Source organism: Schistocerca americana, chromosome 7 (assembly GCF_021461395.2).
Source record: "Schistocerca americana isolate TAMUIC-IGC-003095 chromosome 7, iqSchAmer2.1, whole genome shotgun sequence".
NCBI lineage: Eukaryota > Metazoa > Arthropoda > Insecta > Orthoptera > Acrididae > Schistocerca > Schistocerca americana.
In genome coordinates, this window is record NC_060125.1 from 484,403,395 (window position 1) to 484,430,532 (window position 27,138).

General features: G+C 41.5%; 1 protein-coding gene across 1 annotated transcript in view; it reads right to left on the reverse strand.

Annotated features, from left to right (window-relative positions):
* LOC124623031 (O-acyltransferase like protein-like) overlaps positions 1–27,138 on the reverse strand; it is a 102,563-nt gene that overhangs the window by 57,941 nt on the left and 17,484 nt on the right. The window contains exons 5-6 of the mRNA XM_047148823.1: positions 19,940–20,108; positions 6,478–6,671 (exon numbers count right to left, since the gene is read on the reverse strand). Coding sequence (XP_047004779.1) covers positions 6,478–6,671; positions 19,940–20,108 — 363 coding nt within the window. The remainder of the gene's footprint in view (positions 1–6,477; positions 6,672–19,939; positions 20,109–27,138) is intronic.

Consider the following 27,138-nt stretch of genomic DNA (forward strand, 5'->3'; position numbering starts at 1 on the left):
TTTGTCATACAGTTGTGTTTGACGTTTGCAAAAGCCATCACTGTTCTGGCTTCATGCAAATAAAATGTAAATTAATTAATTAATTAACATTGAGGCCACGGAGTGAAAATATGTAAAATATGCTAGCTATTGCATCTGTAGGTCAGCACCACAAGAGAAATATTTAAGTGTAAAGCAGATATAACTGACCATGGTGGTTAACTTATTCACATGGTAGTGCTAGCTCAATATGCTATCCATCTGCATGCCTAGGAATTACACATGGAGTTTTTATTAGTGTGTGCTCACTGATCCCTATTTCTTGTAACTATAAGACATTTTGTTTTGTTTTTAACTGCCAAATACAAGTTTTTAAATGATTAAAGAAAAATCTCATATAAAGATGTGAAACAAATACTAACAAAGGGATAGAGGGGCTGGCCAGTACTTACCTCAGCTCAGTACAGCCGATAGATACACAAAACAAAACAGAAAATTTACATTCCTAGCTTTCGGAACTTTGTTCCTTCATTGGGGAGGAGAGAGGGGAAAAAAGGGAAGAAGGGAAAGTGGATTCAGTTGCTCACAACCCAGGTTATGAAGCAACAGGGAAAGGTAGACAGGGATGGTAGCAAGGATGGAGGCATGGTTGTCAGAGGGAAGCCAAAGATATTCTACTGTTAAGTACTGTGCCAGCTTCAAACCAAAGAGGATGCATACAGAAGTAAAGAGGTATATAGTGTAAAGATAAACACAACTATGTAGGATGAAAAGATGTGTGAATGGCTAAAGAGGAGAAGGCTGAAGAGTAAATGGGAGTGAGGTTGGTTAACGTAGGTTCAGTCCAGGGGGATGGCAGGATGAAAGGATGTGTTGGAGTGCAAGTTCCCATCTCTGCAGTTTGGAGGGACTGCTGTTGGGTGGGAGAAGCCAAAAGGCACGTACGTTGTAGCAGGTTCCTAAGTCCCTAGAATTATGCTGGATGGCATGCTCTGCTACTGGGTATTGGACATCTCCTAGGCAGACAGTTCGTCTGTGCCCGTTCATGCACTCAGCCAGTTTAGTTGTCGTCATACCGATGTAAAAGGCTGTGCAGTGCAGGCATGTCAGCTGATAAATGACATGTGTTGTTTCACATGTGGCCCTGCCTTGAATTGTGTACGTTTTACCAGTAGTGGGGCTGGAGTAGTTGGTTGCAGGTGCTGAAAAAACTATCCACAGCGCTAGCAAACCACCCCTTGCAGACATTTCAGGAATTCCTCACATCCAGTGTTGCCTCCCAGTCCTTCTTGAAGAACATCCCGACAACCCCCAAGATCACCCCAGCTGAATCCCGTGCCATTAAGGAGCTGAAAACAGACCGCTCTATTGTCATCCTCCCAGCGGATAAAGGCTCCACAACTGTGGTACTTGACCATGTGGAGTATGTGGCAGAAGGACTGCATCAACTCTCCGACACCTCAACCTGCAAAGCTGTTACCCAGAATACCATTCCCTCCATCCAAACTGAGCTGCACAAAATCCTAAAAATTCAAGGTCCCTCACAAGGCCTCACAACGGCTTCCATAGACCTACTCACTCCACCTGAGCCACGTACCCCTACCTTTTACCTATTACCCAAAATCCACAAAGAGAACCATCCTGGCCGTCCAATTGTGGCAGGCTTCAAAGCCCCAACAGAACTTATCTCAGCTCTGGTAGACCAACGCCTCCAACCTATCACCTGCCTACTCTCATCCTACATCAAAGACACAAACCACTTCATAGAATGCCTCAAATCGATCCCCACTCCCCTCCCACCTGAAAACTTTCTTGTCACCACAGATGCTACATCCCTATACACAAACATCCCACATACCAAAACTCGAACTCGGTCGGGCACACAGTTTTAATCTGCCAGGAAGTTTCATATCAGCGCACACTCTGCAGCAGAGTGAAAATCTCATTCTGGATCCCATATACCCATTGTCTCTCTACCTCTCCCAACGCCCACCCGAAGATCTTCCAAAAACCTCGTTCCTTATCACACTTACCAACTTCATCCTCACCCATAACTACTTCACTTTTGAAGGCCAGACCAACAAACAAATCAGGGGAATGGCCATGGGAACCAGGATGGCTCTGTCCTATGCCAACCTCTTCATGGCCCGCATGGAGGGAGCTTTCCTGAAGACCCAACAGCTGCTTCCCCTGGCCTGGTATAGGTTTACAGATGACATCTTTGTGGTCTGGACTCATGGTGAAGAAACACTCCTTAATTTCCTCCATAACCTCAACTCCTTTTCGAACCTGAATTTCACCTGGTCCTTTTCCAAAACCAAAGCCACCTTCCTTGATGTTGACCTTCATCTTGTTGAAGCTCACATCCACACCTCTGTCCACATCAAACCCACAAACAAACAACAGTACCTTCACTTTGATAGCTGCCATCCATTCCACATCAAACGCTCCCTTCCCTACAGCCTAGGTATTCATGGCAAACGTATCTGCTCCAGTACGAATCCCTCAACAATTACACCAATAACCTGACCAGTGCTTTCCTCTCCCGCAACTATCCTGCAGACCTTGTCCACAAACAGATCTCCCGAGCAATACATTCCTCCCTGTCCAACAACAATGTTCCTACCCCCAGACCACACAGAAGCATCCCCCTTGTCACCCAATATTATCCTGGCCTCAAATACATCAACAAATTACTCTGCCAGGGATATGGCTTTCTCAAGTCAAGCCCTGAAATGAGATCATCCCTTGACAATATTCTCCCCACACCACCCAGAGTTGCCTTTCGTCACCCCCCTAACCTCCGTAACACCCTTGTCAAACCCTACAATATTCCAAGACCACCTTCTCTACCCAGCGGTTCCTACCCCTGTAACCGACCCTGCTGCAAAACCTGCCCCGTTCATCCCCCCACAACCAACTACTCCAGCCCCGCTACTGGTAAAACATGCACAATTCAAGGCAGGGCCACATGTGAAACAACACATGTCATTTATCAGCTGACATGCCTGCACTGCACAGCCTTTTACATTGGTATGACGACAACTAAACTGGCTGAGCGCATGAACGGGCAAAGACGAACTGTCCGCATAGGAGATATCCAATACTCAGTAGCAGAGCATGCCGTCCAGCATAATTCTAGGGACCTAGGAACCTGCTACAACGTACATGCCATTTGGCTTCTCCCACCCAACAGCAGTCTCTCCAAACTGCAGAGATGGGAACTTGCACTCCAACACATCCTTTCATTCTGCCATCCCCCTGGACTGAACCTACGTTAACCAACCTCACTCCCATTTACTCTTCAGTTTTCTCCTTTTTCCCTCTCTTCTTTAACCATTCACACATCTTTTCATCCTACATAGTTGTATTTATCTTTACACTATATACCTCTTTACTTCTGTATGCATCCTCTTTGGTTTGAAGCTGGCACAGTACTTAACAGTAGAATATCTTTGGCTTCCCTCTGACAACCATGCCTCCATCCTTGCTACCATCCCTGTCTACCTTTCCCTGTTGCTTCTTAACCTGGGTTGTGAGCAACTGAATCCACTTTCCCTTCCTCACTTTTTTCCCCTCTCTCCTCCCTGATTAAGGAACAAAGTTCCAAAAGCTAGGAATGTAAATTTTCTGTTCTGTTTTGTGTATCTATCGGCTGTACTGAGCTGAGGTAAGTACTGACCAGCCCCTCTATCTCTTTGTAAATACAAGTTTTTGTAAGATGAAGATTTAATCTGTTTACTGTAGTGCAAAACTCATTGCCAAATTACAGTAGCTTAGAGGCATTCACAAAAAAGTCTTGTCTAGTGATTATCAAGATTAGTATTGAGCTGGAGAAAACATGTTAAATATTATTTATCGAGTCAAGTATGCATGGATCAGAAATCTTGACCCTAAGGAAAAGAGAGAGAAAATAATTAAAGAGGTCTAAGACGTGATGGTGTAGGAGAGAAAAGGTAAGATGGGCACGTAAAATGATAAATAAACAAGTGCTGAAAAGAACATGAGGAAGGAAATTAAATATGGGAAACATCCCTTGCAGAAAATCTAATAGGGGATTAGTATTCTGGTATGCACATACTTATAGAAGGTAAAAATCAGACAATGCAAAATACAGGGTGGAATGTAACAATACCAGAGGAGGAAAGTTGTTACTCACCATATAGCAGAGATGCTGAGTCGTGATAGGCACAACAAAAAGATTCACACAATTATAGCTTTTGGCCATTAAGGACTTTGTCAGGACACACACACACACACACACACACACACACACACACACACACACACACACACACACACATGGAAATGCAACTTGCACACATGTATGCAGTCTCAGAGAACTGAAAGCACACTGAACAGACTGGTTGTGGTGGTGAAATGATGGCTGTGTAGTGCTGGAATGGGAACAGGGAGGGGGCTGGATGGGTGAGGACAGTGGCTAACGAAGGTTGAGGCCCGAAGGGTTACAGGAATGTAGGATGTATTGCAGGGAAAGTTCCCACCTGCAATTCAGAAAAGCTGGTGTTGGTGGGAAGGATCCATATGGCACAGGCTGTGAAGCAGTCATTGGGATGAGGGATATCATGTTTGGCAGCATGTTCAACAACAGGGTGGTCCACATGTTTTTTGGCCACAGTTTGTCGGTGGCTGTTCATGCGGACAGACAGCTTGTTGGTTGTCATGCCTACATAGAATGCAGCACAGCGGTTGCAGCTTAGCTTGTAAATCACGACTGGTTTCACATGTAGCCCTGCCTTTGATGATAGGTGATGTTAGTGACCGGACTGGAGTAGTTGGTAGTAGGAGGATGTATGGGACAGGTCTCGCATCTAGGTCTATTACAGGGGTATGAGCCATGAGGTAAGGCATTGGCAGCAGAGGTTTTGTAATGATGGATGAGTATATTGAGTAGGTTCGGTGGACGGTGGAATACCACAGTAGGAGACATGAGGAGGATAGTGGGCAGGACATTTCTCATTTCAGGGCATGACGAGAGGTAATCGAAACCCTGGTGGAGAATCTAATTTGACTGAGAGTGTAATTTTATTACCTCTCGTCATGCCCTGAAATGAGAAATGTCCCGCCCGCTATCCTTCCCACCCCTCCTACCATGGTATTCTGCCCTCCACCGAACCTACACAATATACTCATCCATCCTTACACAACCCCTGCTCCCAGTCCCTTAGCCCACGGCTCATACCCCTGTAATAGACCTAGATTCAAGACCTGTCCCATACATCCTCCTACCACCACCTACTCCAGTCCGGTCACCAACATCAGCTATCATCAAAGGCAGGGCTACCTGTGAAACCAGTCATGTGATTTACAAGCTAAGCTGCAACCACTGTGCTGCATTCTATGTAGGCATGACAGCCAACAAGTTGACTGTCCGCATGAACGGCCAACAACGAACTGTGGCCAAAAAACAAGTGGACCACCCTGTTGCTGAACATGCCAAACACGCTATCCCTCATCTCAATAACTGCTTCACAGCCTGTGCCATATGGATCCTTCCCACCAACACCAGCTTTTCTGAATTGTGCAGGTGGGAGCTTTCCCTGCAATACATCCTATGTTCCTGTAACCCTCCTGGCCTCAATCTTCATCAGTCACTGTTCTCAACCATCGAGCCCCCTCCCTGTTCCCATTCCAGCACTACACAACCATCATTTCACCGCCACACCCAGTATTTTCAGTCTTTTCATTTCTTTTTATTTCTCTGCTTTCTGCTACTTACCCCCTCCCCCCTCTGCACCTTCTCTCCTACCCTCCGTCTGAACTGCAACACTTCACTGTCTGCCACTCCCACCATACTATCCCTCCCCCTCCCTGCCCCAGCCTCCTCCTTACCCCCACCCAGTTACCATTCCCATCATGCACTCGTGCTGCTGTTCACAGTGTGGTTTCAGTTCTCTGAGACTGCATACGTGTGTGTAAGTTGCATTTGCGTGAGTGTGTGTGTGCGTATGTGTATGTGTGTCTACTGCTGACAAAGGCCTTAATGGCCGAAAGCTATAATTGTGTGAATCTTTTTGTGTGCATATCATGACTCAGCATCTCCGCTATATGGTGAATAGCAACTTTCCTTCTCTTACAGAAGGTAAGATGGATTGAAGGCAATAGGGAGTGGATGGAAGAAGACGCCAGCTGATTGATGACTAAGACCAACAGAAAATATTGACAACTGGAGGAAGAAGCTGATGATAGAGTTGAATAAAAAAGAAAATCGTAACATGAAGAAGAGATTAAGCCTCCTAACACTGATGATAATGAGAATTTCAATTTAAAGAAATTGAAAATTTGTCATTTCACATTTGTTTTTGTTTTCAAATAAAGTTTAGTTTCTGGTACTGCAATTTCAAGAGCCAGCAGTACAATACATTAAATTTAAATACAGACAAATTTAAATTAAGAAAATACTTGCAGTGAAAATAATTTTGTAAACCAACAGAGATCTAATGATGAAGTTTGAAAGGACCCTCACATGCTACTCACGGCTGGGTGGGCTGGTAGAGACCAGGAAGCCGTCGGATGAGAACAGTAGCAAATGGCAGTGCTACTGACACAAAAATAACCAGTCCCAGCAGCAGTTCACCAATTTTGTGCCAGTAGTACAGTGGTATCAGTATAATGAGTGCACAAACAAATAGTTGCATGTCAGCAGACAAATACCATGATTGTAACATACACTGAAAAAAATAGACAAAACCATTTTTCAGACACAGTAAGAGCCAGTAACATTAAACTGTTATATTAAACTTAATGTTTATTAACTATTGCATTTTGTAATAACTGTACATATACAGTGAAACAGCAGCATTACAACTTCACAATTAGAATTTTCAATGTTTGTTTCTGTTTTTTTTTTAGACATTCTATGATAAGTCTTCCTACTGTTGTCATGGTTTCTAAAATCAGGATTATATATTGCTTATATATTTCGTTTCCCCCCCCCCCCCCCCCCATGAACCATGGACCTTGCCGTTGGTGGGGAGGCTTGCGTGCCTCAGCGATACAGATAGCCGTACCGTAAGTGCCAACACAACGGAGGGGTATCTGTTGAGAGGCCAGACAAACGTGTGGTTCCTGAAGAGGGGCAGCAGCCTTTTCAGTAGTTGCAAGGGCAACAGTCTGGATGATTGACTGATCTGGCCTTGTAACAATAACCAAAACGGCCTTGCTGTGCTGGTACTGCGAACGGCTGAAAGCAAGGGGAAACTACAGCCGTAATTTTTCCCGAGGGCATGCAGCTTTACTGTATGATTACATGATGATGGCGTCCTCTTGGGTAAAATATTACGGAGGTAAAATAGTCCCCCATTCGGATCTCCGGGCGGGGACTACTCAAGAGGATGTCGTTATCAGGAGAAAGAAAACTGGCGTTCTATGGATCGGAGCGTGGAATGTCAGATCCCTTAATCGGGCAGGTAGGTTAGAAAATTTAAAAAGGGAAATGGATAGGTTGAAGTTAGATATAGTGGGAATTAGTGAAGTTCGGTGGCAGGAGGAACAAGACTTCTGGTCAGGTGACTACAGGGTTATAAACACAAAATCAAATAGGGGTAATGCAGGAGTAGGTTTAATAATGAATAGGAAAATAGGAATGCGGGTAAGCTACTACAAACAGCATAGTGAACGCATTATTGTGGCCAAGATAGATATGAAGCCCACACCTACTACAGTAGTACAAGTTTATATGCCAACTAGCTCTGCAGATGACGAAGAAATTGAAGAAATGTATGATGAAATAAAAGAAATTATTCAGATTGTGAAGGGAGACGAAAATTTAATAGTCATGGGTGACTGGAATTTGAGTGTAGGAAAAGGGAGAGAAGGAAACATAGTAGGTGAATATGGATTGGGGGACAGAAATGAAAGAGGAAGCCGCCTGGTAGAATTTTGCACAGAGCACAACATAATCATAACTAACACTTGGTTTAAGAATCATGAAAGAAGGTTGTATACATGGAAGAACCCTGGAGATACTAAAAGGTATCAGATAGATTATATAATGGTAAGACAGAGATTTAGGAACCAGGTTTTAAATTGTAAGACATTTCCAGGGGCAGATGTGGACTCTGACCACAATCTATTGGTTATGACCTGTAGATTAAAACTGAAGAAACTGCAAAAAGGTGGGAATTTAAGGAGATGGGACCTGGATAAACTAAAAGAACCAGAGGTTGTACAGAGATTCAAGGAGAGCATAAGGGAGCAATTGACAGGAATGGGGGAAATAAATACAGTAGAAGAAGAATGGGTAGCTTTGAGGGATGAAGTAGTGAAGGCAGCAGAGGATCAAGTAGGTAAAAAGACGAGGGCTAGTAGAAATCCTTGGGTAACAGAAGAAATATTGAATTTAATTGATGAAAGGAGAAAATATAAAAATGCAGTAAGTGAAACAGACAAAAAGGAATACAAATGTCTCAAAAATGAGATCGACAGGAAGTGCAAAATGGCTAAGCAGGGATGGCTAGAGGACAAATGTAAGGATGTAGAGGCCTATCTCACTAGGGGTAAGATAGATACCGCCTACAGGAAAATTAAAGAGACCTTTGGAGAAAAGAGAACCACTTGTATGAATATCAAGAGCTCAGATGGAAACCCAGTTCTAAGCAAAGAAGGGAAAGCAGAAAGGTGGAAGGAGTATATAGAGGGTCTATACAAGGGCGATGTACTTGAGGACAATATTATGGAAATGGAAGAGGATGTAGATGAAGATGAAATGGGAGATACGATACTGCGTGAAGAGTTTGACAGAGCACTGAAAGACCTGAGTCGAAACAAGGCCCCCGGAGTAGACAATATTCCATTGGAACTACTGACGGCCGTGGGAGAGCCAGTCCTGACAAAACTCTACCATCTGGTGAGCAAGATGTATGAAACAGGCGAAATACCCTCAGACTTCAAGAAGAATATAATAATTCCAATCCCAAAGAAAGCAGGTGTTGACAGAGGTGAAAATTACCGAACTATCAGCTTAATAAGTCACAGCTGCAAAATACTAACACGAATTCTTTACAGACGAATGGAAAAACTAGTAGAAGCCAACCTCGGGGAAGATCAGTTTGGATTCCGTAGAAACACTGGAACACGTGAGGCAATACTGACCTTACGACTTATCTTAGAAGAAAGATTAAGGAAAGGCAAACCTACGTTTCTAGCATTTGTAGACTTAGAGAAAGCTTTTGACAATGTTGACTGGAATACTCTCTTTCAAATTCTAAAGGTGGCAGGGCGTAAAATACAGGGAGCGAAAGGCTATTTACAATTTGTACAGAAACCAGATGGCAGTTATAAGAGTCGAGGGACATGAAAGGGAAGCAGTGGTTGGGAAGGGAGTAAGACAGGGTTGTAGCCTCTCCCCGATGTTGTTCAATCTGTATATTGAGCAAGCAGTAAAGGAAACAAAAGAAAAATTCGGAGTAGGTATTAAAATTCATGGAGAAGAAATAAAAACTTTGAGGTTCGCCGATGACATTGTAATTCTGTCAGAGACAGCAAAGGACTTGGAAGAGCAGTTGAATGGAATGGACAGTGTCTTGAAAGGAGGATATAAGATGAACATCAACAAAAGCAAAACAAGGATAATGGAATGTAGTCTAATTAAGTCGGGTGATGCTGAGGGAATTAGATTAGGAAATGAGGCACTTAAAGTAGTAAAGGAGTTTTGCTATTTGGGGAGCAAAATAACTGATGATGGTCGAAGTAGAGAGGATATAAAATGTAGGCTGGCAATGCCAAGGAAAGCGTTTCTGAAGAAGAGAAATTTGTTAACATCCAGTATTGATTTTAGTGTCAGGAAGTCATTTCTGAAAGTATTCGTATGGAGTGTAGCCATGTATGGAAGTGAAACATGGACGATAAATAGTTTGGACAAGAAGAGAATAGAAGCTTTCGAAATGTGGTGCTACAGAAGAATGCAGAAGATTAGATGGGTAGATCACATAACTAATGAGGAAGTATTGAATAGGGTTGGGGAGAAGAGAAGTTTGTGGCACAACTTGACCAGAAGAAGGGATCGGTTGGTAGGACATGTTCTGAGGCATCAAGGGACCACCAATTTAGTATTGGAGGGCAGCGTGGAGGGTAAAAATCGTAGAGGGAGACCAAGAGATGAATACACTAAGCAGATTCAGAAGGATGTAGGTTGCAGTAGGTACTGGGAGATGAAAAAGCTTGCACAGGATAGAGTAGCATGGAGAGCTGCATCAAACCAGTCTCAGGACTGAAGACCACAACAACAACAACATATTTCGTTTCAGTTATTTATTCACCTAATTTACTTATTAGCATAATGTACTTTTTAGCTACACAATACAAAGGGTGTATCAAAAAGAATCATTTGATTTTTAAAAATTGTAAATATTATGTTATTTGAGATATGTGCATGAACAATATACTCTTGGAAAGAGCGAACCCTCGAGTTTTACATGGTTCCTGCTAGGTAGCAGCAGTGTGCACCCTCTTCAGTTCTAGTAAAAGTTGTGTTGGGACAACTGAATGTGTTTTGTGTCTTACATTTTGTGCAGTGCAGTCAGTAATAACTTTTCAACATGACTTTCATACTAAGTATGGTGTGGATACTTCTACAGCAAAGAGCATTAGACAATGGCATGAACAACTCTGAGAAACAGGTTGTTTGTGTAAAGGCAAATCGCCAGGCTGTCCCCAAGTGTCTGACACAGTCGTTGAACGCATTGCCATTGTTCCACAAGGAGTCCACAGAAATCTGCCCTGCAGCTCTACAGCTCAGCCAATGTCCATCTGGCATGTATTGCATCGACATTTACACATGAAATCAAACAAAATTCAGCTATTGCAAGCTCTTCATGAAGGTGACAAACAACAATGTGTGGATTTATGTAATTTCATCCTCGGCAAGATGGAAGATGACAGTTTTCTTCCACGCTTTGTGTTTAGTGACAAGGCAACATTCCATTTAAATGGAAAGGTGAACTGCCATAATGTGAGAATATGGGGTACGGAACAACCACATGAAGTTGTACAACATGTGTTTTGTGCAGTTTCACAGGAAAATGTGTATGGTCCATTTTTCTTTGCCAAGAACATTGTTACAGGAAGCACAAATTTCAATATGCTTGAGAACTTTCTTTTCCCACAGTTGGAGACTTATTCAAACAACTGCATTTATCAATAGGATGGGGGCACTGCCACACTAGCATCTGGAAGTGTGGGAACTTTTAAATCAAAGGGTTACTGAACAATGGATCAGCCTTACATTACTGGCCTCCAAGGTCACTGGACCTGACTGTATGTGATTATTTCTTGCTGGGGTTTATAAAAGACTGTTTATGTGCCTCCATTACCAACAACAATGAATGAACTGAGACATCGCGTAACAGCAGCTGTGGAAGCTGTAACTCAAGACATGCTCGCTGCAGTGTGGGAACAATTTGAATACCACACTGAAATGTGCCATGCGTCTCAATGGGGGAATATTGAACACCCATGAAAACGTATAGAAAAAGCTTTTTGATTTTCCTGTTCATCAAAAAACATAATTCATTGTATGTGTTTATTAGTTTCAGAAATATAGACATGCCAATGATTCTTTTTGATACATCCTCTATTATGTTTGAAACAAACACAAATAGGAACAGAAACTCAGACAGCTGCATCAGACTGATCCGTTACACACATCACACACATGTTAAAATCCAATCTTGTGTGTGTGTGTGTGTGTTCTTGTGTGTGTGTGTGTGGGGGGGGGGGGGGGGTGTATGTGTGTGTGTGTGTGTGTGTGTGTGTGTGTGTGTGTGTGTGTGTGTGTGTGTGTGTGTGTGGTAATATTGGTAGTGATGAAAGTGAAAGAGAAACAGTTGAAGGAGAACAACAGTACATTCATAGCATTTGTAGATCTGGAGAAAGCATTTGACAATGTCAACTACACTGTATTATTTAGTACTTTCCAACAATCAGGAATCAGCTTTAGAGACAGAAGACTTATATATAACACCTACATATGTGAAATCAGAGCAGTTCACCGTGCTAATAAAGAAGATAAGCTAGCATTCAAAAGAGGGTATGGTGTGGTTACTCCCTATCCCTACACTAATTTAATCTGTTCACACAGAAGGCAATCAAGAGGGTGAGAGAGGAAGCGAACATAGGAGTAACAATTCATGAAGATAAAGTAGGCATGCTGAGATCTGCCAATGATGTAGCACTAATTACAGAAAGTGAAGTAGCCCTGCAAAAGAATCCTGAACATACTGGATAGAATAATGGAGGAGGAATTCCATATGACAATAAGCACACATAAAACAAAAGCTCTAGGCTGCCACAGAAACAATGAAAGCAAGACACTGGTAATGTTGAAAAATGAAATGACCGAGGAGTGAATGGGATTAATTACCTGGGAAGTAAGATCACAAGTGATGGAAGAAGCTACAAGGAGGTAGTATACAGAATTGCCCAGGCTAAGAATGCTTGTAATAAGAAGAAAAACATATTCACTACAAAGAATATAAGCCTTGACATGAGGAAACAAATGTTGAAAATCTTTTTGAAGAGCATTGCAACATACAGCATTAAAGCTTTGACAATATAAGTGAGAGAGGAGAAGAGGTTCATTGAGTTTGAAACACTGTGCTACAGAAAAATGATGAAAATCAGCTGGAGAGAAATGATCATAAAGGAGGAAGTTTTCATTTGAGCAAGGGAGGTAAGATGCTTCATGAAACATCTAAAAACTAGAAGGGCTCAGCCGATAAGCCGTGTAGTTTGATGTGATGGTCTACTGAACAGAAAAATTGAGGGGGCAGTAGAAGGTAGAAATTACAGACAAAGACCCAGACTTGATAATATTAAACAAATAATGGGGGATATAAATTGTTCCTCACACAGTGAGCTGAAATGGAAGATAGACAAGCAAGAAGAAGTAGGAGCTGCTGCCAACCAGCCTCACAGTTGCTGAGTGGAGACAAAGAGCTGACTGTATCTATGACATATAAAGTAGGGCAAACATGAAATACATCTTACCTTAATAGCATAGGCCTATCATTGTGCTGCATACAGTGACACAGCAAAGCAAGAAAGTTCCACTTTGTGGTGCTTACATCACAATAGGCTACAAAATTCCTCATCTGCTCTGAATTCCAAAGTGAATTTCCTTCAAAGTAACCAGAGTAATTAAGAAAATTAATTTGTGATTAGAGGAAAATTCTTGTCCATATTTTCATTGCCAAATGAAGAACGAGAAACAGACAAATGGGACATCAATTATTGGTGGCATATGAGGTAGTCCACTGGTTTAAAAATGACTTAAAGATGATGTATAGGGAAAATCCGTCATCATTTACACAAACCACTAACCTACGGCAGACTCAATATGCAACCCTTCAAAAGACTCCTGCTCTTAACACTTCCATCACCAAGGCTATAGAGGGTGGCCCATTGATCGTGACTGGGTCAAATATCTCATGAAATAAGCATCAAACGTAAAAACTACAAAGAACAAAACTTGTCTAGCTTGAAGGAGGAAACCAGATGGCGCTATGGTTGGCCTGCTAGATGGCGCTCCCATAGGTAAAATGGATATCAACTGCATTTTTTAAAACAGGAACCCCCATTTTTATTGCATATTCATGTAGTATGTATAGAAATATGAATGTTTTAGTTGGACCACTTTTTTCTCTTTGTCATAGATGACACTGTAATAGTCACAAACATATAGCTCACAATTTTAGATGAACAGCTGGTAACAGGTAGGTTTTCTTAAATTAAAATACAGAACGTAGGTACGTTTGAACATTTTATTTCGGTTGTTCCAATGTGTTACATGTACCTTTGTGAACTTATCATTTCTGAGAACGCATGATGTCAACAATGCGATTACCTGTAAATACCTCATTAATGCAATAAATGCTCAAAATGATGTCCATCAACCTCAATGCATTTGGCAATAGGTGTAACAACATTCCTCTCAATAGCGAGTAGTTCGCCTTCCGTAATGTTCGCACATGCATTGACAATGCGCTGGTGCATGTTGTCAGGTGTTGTCAGTGGATCATGATAGCAAATATCCTTCAACTTTCCCCACAGAAAGAAATCCGGGGATGTCAGATCTGGTGAAAGTGCGGGCCATGGTATGATGCTTCGACGACCAATCCACCTGTCATGAAATATGCTATTCAATACCGCTTCAACTGCATGCGAGCTATGTGCCAGACATCCAACATTTTGGAAGTACATTGCCATTCTGTCATGCAGTGAAACATCTTGTAGTAACATTGGTAGAACATTACGTAGGAAATCAGCATACATTGCACCATTTAGATTGCCATCGATAAAATGGGGGCCAATTATCTTTCCTCCCCTAATGTCACACCATACGTTAACCCACCAAGGTCGCTAATGTTCCACTTGTCGCAGCCATCGTGGATTTTCTGTTGCCCAATAGTGCATATTATGCTGGTTTACGTTACCGCTGTTAGTGAATGACGCTTCGTCGCTAAATAGAACACATGCAAAAAATCTGTCATCGTCCCGTAATTTCTCTTGTGCCCAGTGGCAGAACTGTACACGACATTCAAAGTCATCGCCATGCAATTCCCGATGCATAGAAATATGGTACGGGTGCAATCAATGTTGATGTACCATTCTCAGCACTGAAGTTTTTGAGATTCCCGATTCTCACGCAGTTTGTCTGCTACTGATGTGAGGATTAGCCGTGACAGCAGCTAAAACACCTACTTGGGCATCATCATTTGTTGCAGGTCGTGGTTGACATTTCACATGTGTCTGAATATTTCCTGTTTCTTAAATAACTTAACTATCCATTGAGTGGTCCAGACACTTGGGTGTCGTCATCCAGTATACTGAGCAGCATATGTGGCACACGCCCGTTGGGCATTTTTATCACAATAGACTTCAACATGATATCGACCTTTTCTGCAATTGGTAAACAGTCCATTTTAACACGGGTAATGTATTATGAGGCAAATACCGTCTGCACTGGCGGAATGTTACGTGATACCACGTACTTATACGTTTGTGACTATTTGTGACTATTACAGCACCATCTATCACAAAGCGAAGAAAGTGGTCCAACTAAAACATTCATATTTCTTTACATACTACACGAATATGTAATAAAAAATGGAGGTTCCTATTTAAAAAATGCTGTTGATATCCGTTTGACCTATGGCAGTGCCATCTAACGGGCCAACCATAGCGCCATCTGGTTTCCCCTTGAAGCTAGTTGAGTTTTGTTCTTTGTGGTTTTTTCGTGTATATTTTGTGAGATATTTGGCCCAGTCACTATAAATGGACCATCCTGTATAGTTCAGTTCACAAATGATGTCAGACGTTTCTATGGAGTGGACAACATTGTCACAAACTATATATTGGGAGTGAATGCTCTCTCCACAAAGGTTGACTATGAGTCTATGACATATTGGCAGAGATGCAGTTCCAAGACTGGCAAATTATGGACCTCCTTCAAGATCCTACAACCAACTTATGTAAAGAATCCAGCAAGCAAGTATCATGTGATGTTTCACAAAATGAAATTTGACCTCTCATGCCCACATCAATGGGGAAGATCGCATATGCCCATTGAGATGACTCATCACTGACTGGTCCACATGGTCTACTGCTGAAAAGGATGCCAGGACTGGACATGTATGTGCATGGCTTGCAATGCTGCAAAGTGTGTGATCATGCACAGCCACTCCTCAGTCATTTCAAGATTTCAAAAGATTGATTTCAATATGTCCACCTTGACCTGGTAGGACCTCTTCCCAAGTCTGAAGGCTATCGACACATACTCTCTGTCTTTGACAGTGTGATGAATTGGGTGGAAGCCATTTTCCTCAGAGACACGGCAGAGATGACAGCATCAGCATCTGTCAATACATGGATATCATGTTTTAACTACCCGATCTTTATAATCACTGACCAAGGATGATAGTTTAATCAGACATATTTAACGAACTATGTAATCTCTGTCATGTACAGTATTATTGCACAGCATCTGCCATTCACAAAGCAACAGCCTCATGAAATGATGGTATAGTGTACTTAAGGCTATCCATATGTGTCATAGCTGTTGTTGGATGAAAGCATTACCTTGGGTGCTATTAGATGTATGCACCTCCTGCTACAAGCACCACCAATAGAGACCTCAGGATTCTCTGCCCTCATCACATAAGTCAAACAACACATCACACAGCTCAGAATAATGTCTCCACAGCTGCACAGTTCTCAGAAAATTTTTGTCCATTAGGCACTAGCAGAATGAGACAATGCCATGCTCCATGCTGACACTATCTGCCCGGCACTATGACTGCTATAAACTAGCCCTATAGACATCAGACAAGATAGTGACACTTTCAACGTATTGCCTCAGGGTAAGTGTACCACTGTGATGGTCAATTGATTAAAACCAGCTTTATGTTACCCATACTTACAATGTACAAACCACTCTGACCAATGCGGTTCCTCAGGACCCTTTACAGCTCAATGACATGTCACCCAGCTCAAACAGTGACAACACCTTCAATTTCGAACTAGATGAGCAGCACTTACTGCCAGACAACATTCAGGTCAACCTAACCAGTTTCCTTGTGGTTGAGGGATGGCATGAGGGACATTAAATTGAGAACAGATTTATCATGCAGCATTTCTCTCATATTAATTATACACAGTTTATGTTCCTAAGACATATTGAGCCTCACCTTTATTTACGATAATGATGTAGGCTGAAACAGTGAATTAAAATTTGTACCAGTGCCGGGATTCTAACCCAAGGCTGCTGCTTATTAGGCAGATGCAATATCCGTTGCACCACACTGTCAATTGTGGTGTCAGATTGCCAATGTGGTGCAATGGATATCACATCTGCCTAGTAAGCAGGACACATGGGCTCAAATCATGGCACTAGTGCAAATTTAATTTATTGTTTAAGTCTACGTCATCATCAAAGATTTCTCTCAGAGTTGTGAAACCCTGAGCAATGTGGACACAGCTGCAATCACACTATGAATATCACCTGAGGACTTCCTCATCATGGCCCCCAGGACTTCACAGTGGCCTGCGTCCAATCCTGCGGATTCTGACTTCAACACCCCTGCCACATTGCCAGGCCCATTTTCTAGGCCCGCACCATTGACGATCATCATCGATCAATCTCATTATGGCTAACATTGCTGATCTCCATATCACCTCAACGAATACCATCTACAAGCCATGGATCTGGATCATCATCAGCATGCCCTTCCCCTGTGTTCAGCAAGAAATGGTCCAACTGTGCCCTGCTCTGCAGCCAGCCATGGCGTGGTTGGTTATGCACACAGGTACGAAGATCAGTGTTGCTCCCCACCTCCCCCCCCCCCCACATGCTCTGCACTCACATTAAACAATTTATGAAAAAAAAAACATTCTGGTCAACAATGCAAGGAAGTATGGGGATATGGGGACACTATCTGTGAAAATGGCTGCTGCAGAGAAAAAGCACTCTGATTAGTGACAGTGGCCTATGTGGAACCTCTGAGGAACTATCAGTGTGCTTTATGCCTGCTGTGAACTAAGTCGACATATTCAGCCTGTATTAGTTATGGAATAAAGTGCACATTAAAGGTAACTGTGTTGTTACTACATGCTACATTATCCCATCACGTGGTAAGTACTGTTAACGCAATAGTACCTGAATCCACCTTGTGTGATGTTCCCAGGTTACCTGGCTGTCTAAGTGAAGACATAAATATATCTACTCTTTTTAGTTATGCCCTACTGAAAATTCCTCTCTGTCTCGCTGTTAGAGCAAAATTAATTCAAGCTGGTTTCCCTAGGTAGGCTGAAAGGGTAAGATATACATTAGTTGAGGCCTTGGAAATGTGGTGATTGGTATTGGTAACATTAATAACAATAACGGTGTGCAGGGTATAGATCGAGCACAGCCCTCACAGCAGTTTTCAGTGTTAGAATTATCTTGCAGGAACTTCTCTCATCACCATTTGAACCTGTAACTGGTAAGGGCAATTTAAGGAAAATAGCTAATATAAATGGATACTTTCCAGAGGATGACACTGACTGAAATAAAATGCAGACTCATACAGATCAGATGCCTTAAAGTTGTCAGGTGAGACTCGTATACTGCATTTTATCATTTCACTCCAATGAAGTGGATCTACATTTGATTCAAACACTGGAATCACTTAAAGTCTATGCAAGGCTTGCTTCCTTATTGATCATGACGATATACACATTTCTGCTGTTTCTGTTCTTCTCTGAGTACCCTTGGCTAACCTAAATTTTACGAGGGCAGTTCAATAAGTAATGCAACACATTTTTTTTCTGAAACAGGGGTTGTTTTATTCAGCATTGAAATACACCAGGTTATTCCCCAATCTTTTAGCTACACAACACTATTTTTCAACGTAACCTCCATTCAATGCTACGGCCTTACGCCACCTTGAAATGAGGGCCTGTATGCCTGCACGGTACCATTCCACTGGTCGATGTCAGAGCCAACGTCGTACTGCATCAATAACTTCTTCATCATCCGCGTAGTGCCTCCCATGGACTGCGTCCTTCATTGTTCCAAACATATGGAAATCCAACAGTGCAAGATCAAGGCTGTAGGGTGCATGAGGAAGAACAGTCCACTGAAGTTTTGTGAGCTCCTCTCGGGTGCGAAGACTTGTGTGAGGTCTTGCGTTGTCATGAGGAAGGAGAAGTTGGTTCAGATTTTTGTGCCTACAAACACGCTGAAGTCGTTTCTTCAATTTCTGAAGAGTAGCACAATACACTTCAGAGTTGATCGTTTGACCATGGGGAAGGACATCGAACAGAATAACCCCTTCAGCGTCCCAGAAGACTGTAACCATGACTTTACCGGCTGAGGGTATGGCTTTAAACTTTTCTTGGTAGGGGAGTGGGTGTGGCGCCACTCCATTGATTGCCATTTTGTTTCAGGTTCGAAGTGATGAACCCATGTTTCATCGCCTGTAACAATCTTTGACAAGAAATTGTCACCCTCAGCCACATGACGAGCAAGCAATTCCGCACAGATGGTTCTCCTTTGCTCTTTATGGTGTTCGGTTAGACAACGAGGGACCCAGCGGGAACAAACCTTTGAATATCCCAACTGGTGAACAATTGTGACAACACTACCAACAGAGACGTCAAGTTGAGCACTGAGTTGTTTGATGGTAATCTGTCGATCATCTCGAACGAGCGTGTTCGCACGCTCCGCCATTGCAGGAGTCACAGCTGTGCACGGCCGGCCCGCATGCGGGAGATCAGACAGTCTTGCTTGACCTTGCGGCGATGATGACACACGCTTTGCCCAACGACTCACTGTGCTTTTGTCCACTGCCAGATCACCGTAGACATTCTGCAAGCGCCTATGAATATCTGAGATGCCCTGGTTTTCCGCCAAAAGAAACTCGATCACTGCCCGTTGTTTGCAACACACATCCGTTACAGACGCCATTTTAACAGCTCCGTACAGTGCTGCCACCTGTCGGAAGTCAATGAAACTATACGAGACGAAGCAGGAATGTTTGAAAATATTTCACAAGAAATTTCCGGTTTTTTCAACCAAAATTGGCCGAGAAAAAAATGTGTTGCATTACTTATTGAACCGCCCTCGTATATATTCTTCATCATTACTGCTTCTTATTGACAGTACAGATGAAAATTCATTTTTGACTGAGTGTGTGAACATATAGTAGAGAGAATATTTGCCAATGTATACTGTGTGAAGTGAAAAAATCCTAAGCTAAGTTTGGTTAATAATCCTTTCCTCCAGTAATTTGACATCTGCAGTCAGCAAATCATTATTAGACTAGTCAGTTTTAAAACGCTGTAGATAGGTAATGTTTCTTTTAGTCAGAAGAATTTTTTTTTTTTTAAATTTACTTTTAAACAGAACCAATATTATGCATAGTTTCTAATAAAGGCATTTTTAAATTTAATGTCTACTTACCATATTTTCATAGTTTATGTAGTTATTAACATACATTATATTGAACATCCAGTGTTGTTTACACATTTTTGAGTTGTAACCGACTTGAGTATTCCACTCAGGCCCAGAACCAAAATATGGTAACAGACATGCATATACTGCAAGCACCACTGCATATGCTGGTGTTAACCTGTGATGAATATTACAACATTCTATAAGTTTACTAACAATGCAAAAAACTTTACATTTCCTGAATTTAAAAAGTTTCAGTGTAAGGTATAAGATCACATAAAATTTAGATCAAATCTTTCATGGCCATGATGATGAGTGAGGCATATTATTTAAAGAGAGGCTAATGGCTATCTTTCTAAAAATCAAATCTTTAAATGGTAATAATGATGGGTGGGGCATATTATTTTAAAAAAAAGGCTAATGGCTATCTTTCCAAATGACTTCCATTGGCAACTTACAGAAAACCCTTTACTTTCAACAGTCAACTCTCAATAAACAGATAAGGATAGGTTAAAAAGTCAAGAGTTTAGAAGTGCAAAAAGGAAATAGATGAGACAGAAACAAGAAGCACAGATGACAAAGATGGAAGGTCACAAAGCAGAACTTCAAGTGAAGCAAGTAGTATAGAAGGGGCAACTATGCAAAAGAAAAGATAGCAACGAAGGTCAGAAGGTATAAAAGGCTGTAATAAAGGAAAATAAATAGGGACATAATTAGAATCATTAACTAAATCAATTTAAATTATTTTGTTATTTCTTACAAATATGCTTTCTTATAGTAAGAAATCATGTGACACCAAAGGTCAAGCATATGGGCTTGACCTCAAGGTGAAATAGACCTTCTCTTCGCTTGAATTGCCCCAAACTTAGACATACATTCATGAAAGTGTACATTTTTAGTAATGTCTTTCATCAGTAGATTGTTTATAAATTCCTGGAACTATTTCAACACTTTTCTGACAGAGATTCTCTCTGGATAAAGACAGGGTCCTTGTGTTAACATTGATAGTTTAAAGTAGTTCTTAGAAAAATATATATCAGTGCAGATATGCACACACATGGATGTTATTCCATTATATCGATCATTTTTCAAACTAAAGTAACATCAAGAAATACTAATTCAATTACAGTTTTATAGCACATCGAAGCTAAGTGATTCATGATATCCACAGCAGGTGCTGAATCCAACTGAAATTGCTACAACTCTACAAAGTTCCAGGAACAATTAAAAAAGGGGTAGTGCAGAAACAGAATCCACAGTTGAATTAGCTCCTCTCAATCAAAAATTATTGCTTATCCCTTGGCCAAACAAATGACACCAGTGATGAGAAAGGAGCAAAAATCTAGCCTCTGTAGCTATATACCAGTTTTGTTGAAAAAATAATTAAAGAGATTTAAAAAAATAATAGATAATTGAAAGCAGTAACTCGTCTGGCTATGATGCCATTTCAACAAAAATACTAAATTGTGTGCTTATGTGATAGGACATTCTTTGCATCAATGATGCAAGGTGCAGTTTCTAAAAGATTAAAGTAGTTCCAATTTATAAAGATGGAGATAAGCAAATCACCTTTAATAATGAACCCATCTACCTTTCCCATGTTCTCATAAATGTTTGAGATGTAGCTTACAACAATATACCAAACCATTTCTTCTCTCACAATACATGATCAGTATGGCTTCTGTAATGGCTTTTCTATAGATAGAGCAACATATGATCCCACAAACTCAGTTCTGGTTTAAGTCAAGATGAAAAATTGCCATTTGGAATTTTATGTGACCTTGTTTGTGTAGGTCAGAAAATTTTATTAATAAAATGCATAGATGGAGTCATATCTTAACAACATAAAACATATGATCACATTAATAAATGTTACCATAATAATAAAACTTAATTCAGAATGGGGAATCATTGAAATAAATATGGTATCTTACAATGCTCATCACTTGGTACACTCCTATTCGTGACCCTGCATAAACGATTTATCAAAGCTATTGGAGGGCTCTTCATAAGATGTGATGTTTGCTGATAGCACAATTATACTGATAAAGAACCCAAATGCACCCATACCAGACAGAGCCACTAGAATAGTGTAACGGGCTTAAAACTTCTTCATAGGCAGCAGTTTAACTCCTGAAAAACTTATGTTATGGCTTATGAGACTAATAAAAATTACTTACAGGTCACAGAAGTAAATATCAGTGGGTACACATTAAATGGAAGTCTATGTGCAAAGTTTCTCTTCATCAAGATGAATAACAATGTAACAATGTATGTCGATAAATTATTTGAACAGCTCAATTTCAGTTGCTTTGAATTTCAAAATCTCTCTCATTATCTTCACCTGCAGCTAAGGTTTCTGGCATACTTAGTGTTGTGTCTAGACAAGACAGCCTAGACACAATGAGAGGAAGCCGAAAGGCACGCGTTAACTAACGCAGGCTAGAGATAGGTCTGAAACAGGATACGTAATGAATGCTATAAAGAAAAGTACGTAGCTTCTGGAATACTTAACTTTAATCCATCATTGTGGTACATCGTTCTTGATGATACAAGTGAGACTCTGTAGATACATGCAATGTTACTAACGGCGCCTTGCTAGGTCATAGCCATTGACTTAGCTGAAGGCTATTCTAACTATCTGCTCTGCAAATGAGCAAGGCTTTGTCAGTGTGCATCGCTAGCTACGTCGTCCGTACAACTGGGGCGAGTGCTTGTACGTCTCTCTAGACCTGCCGTGTGGTGGCGCTCGGTCTGCTATCACTGAAAGTGGCGACACGCGGGTCCGACATGTACTAATGGACCGCGGCCGATTTAAAGCTACCACCTAGCAAGTGTGGTGTCTGGCGGTGACACCACACTTAGCACATTATCACACAATAAGTTCTGTGGCATTATCTACTGGGAGAGTGTAGCACACATCAGAAAAGTATTTATTCTGGAAAAGCTGTAATGTGGGAACTGGCATTCTTACTTCTACTACATGCACAGTCACAGGTAATGTCAGACTGTAATATGTTTTGAATTATAGTATGTTATGAAGGTAATGTATTTTCATAAGAATTGATTCTGTAACATCTTTTCACTTCATTTTCATGAAGAATGGGTGAGTGGCATAGCCACATGAGTTTATGATACTAAGATGAGCTTGAAGACACTGCACAGTCATGGTTCTTTTATTATATACAGAAGTTTTGTTATTCTTTTTCTTCAAGGAAGAATATTTGAAAAAAGTTTATGTTAAGGTGCAGTGCTGAAAAAATGTAATATTATTGGTAGCACTGGGAACTGATTTAAAAAAGATGAAAGATGGAAAAGTAGAGTACAAGGAGATTTTGTAGGAGCAAGTTTTTGCAGTAGACATTGTTTATGTGTTTACATTTATCTCACTGTGTTCTATTCTTGTTACCTATAGGGCTAGGCTCCAGTTTCGGGGATTTTGGGACAATATTTGTCCCAGAGAGAAGGTGGACGATGAAGACTATTGTCTTATTTGAAAGGGGTGTGCTAAGGCCTCTCTGCTAGCCTCTATCTACACTCACAACCCCCCACCCCACCCTGTCACAGAGACCCTAACTCACTTACCCTGCACCCAAAGCCTCTACCCCACACTTGCCTTTCCCTTGAACCATCTCCTTCTCCTGAACTACTCCTGCATATTATCAGGCACAGCGCACAGCTCTGCATGCCTGTGGTAAAAACAAGTTCACCAGTACCACATTTCCCATCCTGTGTTTCTGCAGCCTCTCCTTCATGGTCATAAGCCATCCTTCCCTAAACTATCCTCCTGCTCCCTGCCTTCTGTCTTCCCTCACCTACAATTCCTCATCGAGGTCGAACTGCAGAGCTGGCTCATTGTATTCAGCTGGGACAATGTAGCCATACATAATGTGTGTGGGGTGGGGCCCATGCACTCCATAGCTCAAGAAGAAAAAAGGTTCATCTGGAAGCTGGCAAGTTCTGAGTCTTGTTCAATCTTTAATCTAGGGTTTAGTCCTATGATTCTCATTGTGAGCAGCTGAGCACTAAACATAATTAGTTCTTAGCACAAAGGCAAGTTTCAGATTCAAATCTTGGTCTGTTACACAATTTTAATTTGCTAGGAGGTTTCAGCTTTTTTATACTTTATAGAAATACCATGAAATGGTTGCTTCTGTAAATGTATAACTTGACTCGTTCCATGTTCCTCAAGGCTTTCCTTAAAAATTAAAACTATGGAACACATTATGTCAGTGAATGAAAATAAAATGGACAGCAATAATGCCTGCAACTACATTCCTGTATCACTTAAAGTTGTCACTCATATAGAGCCTTAGAACATCTTCCGATATTAAAAGTTATTGTGTTATTTGTGTGTGAGAAACATTTTTTACAAAACTTGTATTGTCAAATACCTATCAAGCTGAATGAACATAGTAAATTTATGAGGTACAACCAGAAAGTAAGTTCCAATAGAGACAGCATGAGCAGATAGAAGTATGCATGCGCAGGAGTAGAGAGGAGTTATGTGGGAATAATGCAGTGCAGTTCAGTCTTCTGATAGCAATAGTTCTCACACAGTACTACAATAATATGGCTGCTCTGATACTATCTCTTGCCAACTGCAAAGTTCATGCACTTACCCAATTTTTGCATGCTCAGAAGTAGTCTCCAGCAGAGATCCACCACCAATTGTGTCACGTATATGAACACAACACTATCAGTGACAGTATGGTCTGATAATGGTACAGGCAATTTGCTGAAGGAGGAACCAATATTCATGACAAACACCATAACAGCTGATCATTCATGGTGATACCAGAACTGATGGAAAGAGAGCAGCAAGCAATTTTGCAGAACCTGCCCTTCAAATTCCAGAATTCTCTAGTCAGCCCCCCCCCCCCCCAATGTCTCACTCACTGTTGCACAAAACTGTTTGCCAATGGCTTGTTTTTCATGAAGTGTATGCAAGATGGGTGTCAAGGCAATTGACAGATAAACATGAAAGCAAATTTCTGGCCACAGCACTGACATTGCTACAGCAATACATGGAAAGGTGACAAGTTTCTCAACAATGTTGTCACTGGGGATGAACCACTGGTGTCACATTCCACACCAGAAACAAAACATTAATCCATGCATTGGTGGCGTAGTGGTTCATCTGTGAAGACCAAATTCAAGCAGACAGTCTTTGTCAAAGAACTCCTGTGCACTGTCTGCTGGGATCAATGAGGTGTCCTCCTGTATGAGTTTTCATGGTGAGGGGAGACCATGCCTATAGTATTGACAGACACTAAAAAGTCTGAGGATGGCGATCCAGACCAAGAGACATAGTATGTTGACAAGAGGCATTATGCCTCTGCAGGGCAATGCAAGACCCTATACAGCTAATGATACACACAGTGTGTTGAATCAATTTGGATGGGAGATTTTCACCATCCACCCTACAGCCTCAAACTCGCCCCAAGTAACTTTCATCCCTTCCATCTCATGAATCACTTTCTGGCAGGAAAATGTTTCCACAATAATTCAGAGGTGCAGATGGAAGTGCCTTCATCACTCTGGACATTGACAGCAGACTCCTATGACATAGGCATACAACTGATGGTGCACCGTTACAACAAATGCTTCAACACCTGTGATGATTATGTTGAGACAGCACAGCCAGTGAATCTATGTAAATATTTTATAAATATTTCTTTTACTTACTGATATTTTTGTTTTCTTTATCAATCACCCGAAGTTACTTTCTGGATGCACCTCATACCATATGAAATAAAGGGCAAAATGACAGGAATACCATAACTGGCTGATGCTTTGTGAAAGTCAGTAGACTTACAGCTGCAGAGTCAAGAACAGCCACCAGAAGCAGCAGCACATGTATGTACAGGGCTATTACAAATGATTGAAGCGATTTCATAAATTCACTGTAGCTCCATTCATTGACATATGGTCGCGACACACTACAGATATATAGAAAAACTCATAAAGTTTTGTTCGGCTGAAGCCGCACTTCAGGTTTCTGCCGCCAGAGCGCTCGAGAGCGCAATGAGACAAAGTGGCGACAGGAGCCGAGAAAGCGTGTGTCGTGCTTGAAATGCACTCACATCAGTCAGTCATTAACAGTGCAACGACACTTCAGGACGAAGTTCAACAAAGATCCACCAACTGCTAACTCCATTTGGCGATGGTATGCGCAGTTTAAAGCTTCTGGATGCCTCTGTAAGGGGAAATCCACGGGTCGACCTGCAGTGAGCGAAGAAACGGTTGAACGGGTGCAGGCAAGTTTCACGCGTAGCCCGAGGAAGTCAACGAATAAAGCAAGCAGGGAGCTAAATGTACCACAGCCGACGGTTTGGAAAATCTTACAGAAAAGGCTAAAGCAGAAGCCTTACCGTTTACAATTGCTACAAGCCCTAACACCCGATGACAAAGTCAAACGCTTTGAATTTTCGGCACGGTTGCAACAGCTCATGGAAGAGGATGCGTTCAGTGCGAAACTTGTTTTCAGTGATGAAGCAACATTTTTTCTTAATGGTGAAGTGAACAGACACAATGTGCAAATCTGGGCGGTAGAGAATCCTCACACATTCATGCAGCAAATTTGCAATTCACCAAAAGTTAACGTGTTTTGTGCAATCTCACGGTTTAAAGTTTACGGCCTCTTTTTCCTCTGTGAAAAAAACGTTACAGCACACGTGTATCTGGACATGCTGGAAAATTGGCTCATGCCACAACTGGAGACTGACAGCACCGACTTCATCTTTCAACAGGATGGTGCTCCACTGCACTTCCATCATGATGTTCGGCATTTCTTAAACAGGAGATTGGAAAACCGATGGATTGGTCGTGGTGGAGATCATGATCAGCAATTCATGTCATGGCCTCCACGCTCTCCCGACTTAACCCCATGCGATTTCTTTCTGTGGGGTTATGTGAAAGATTCAGTGTTTAAACCTCCTCTACCAAGAAACGTGCCAGAACTGCGAGCTCGCATCAACGATGCTTTCGAACTCATTGATGGGGACATGCTGCGCCGAGTGGGAGGAACTTGATTATCAGCTTGATGTCTGCCGAATCACTAAAGGGGCACATATCAAACATTTGTGAAAAAACTTTTTGAGTTTTTGTATGTGTGTGCAAAGCATTGTGAAAATATCTCAAATAATAAAGTTATTGTAGAGCTGTGAAATCGCTTCAATCATTTGTAATAACCCTGTACACAGCGT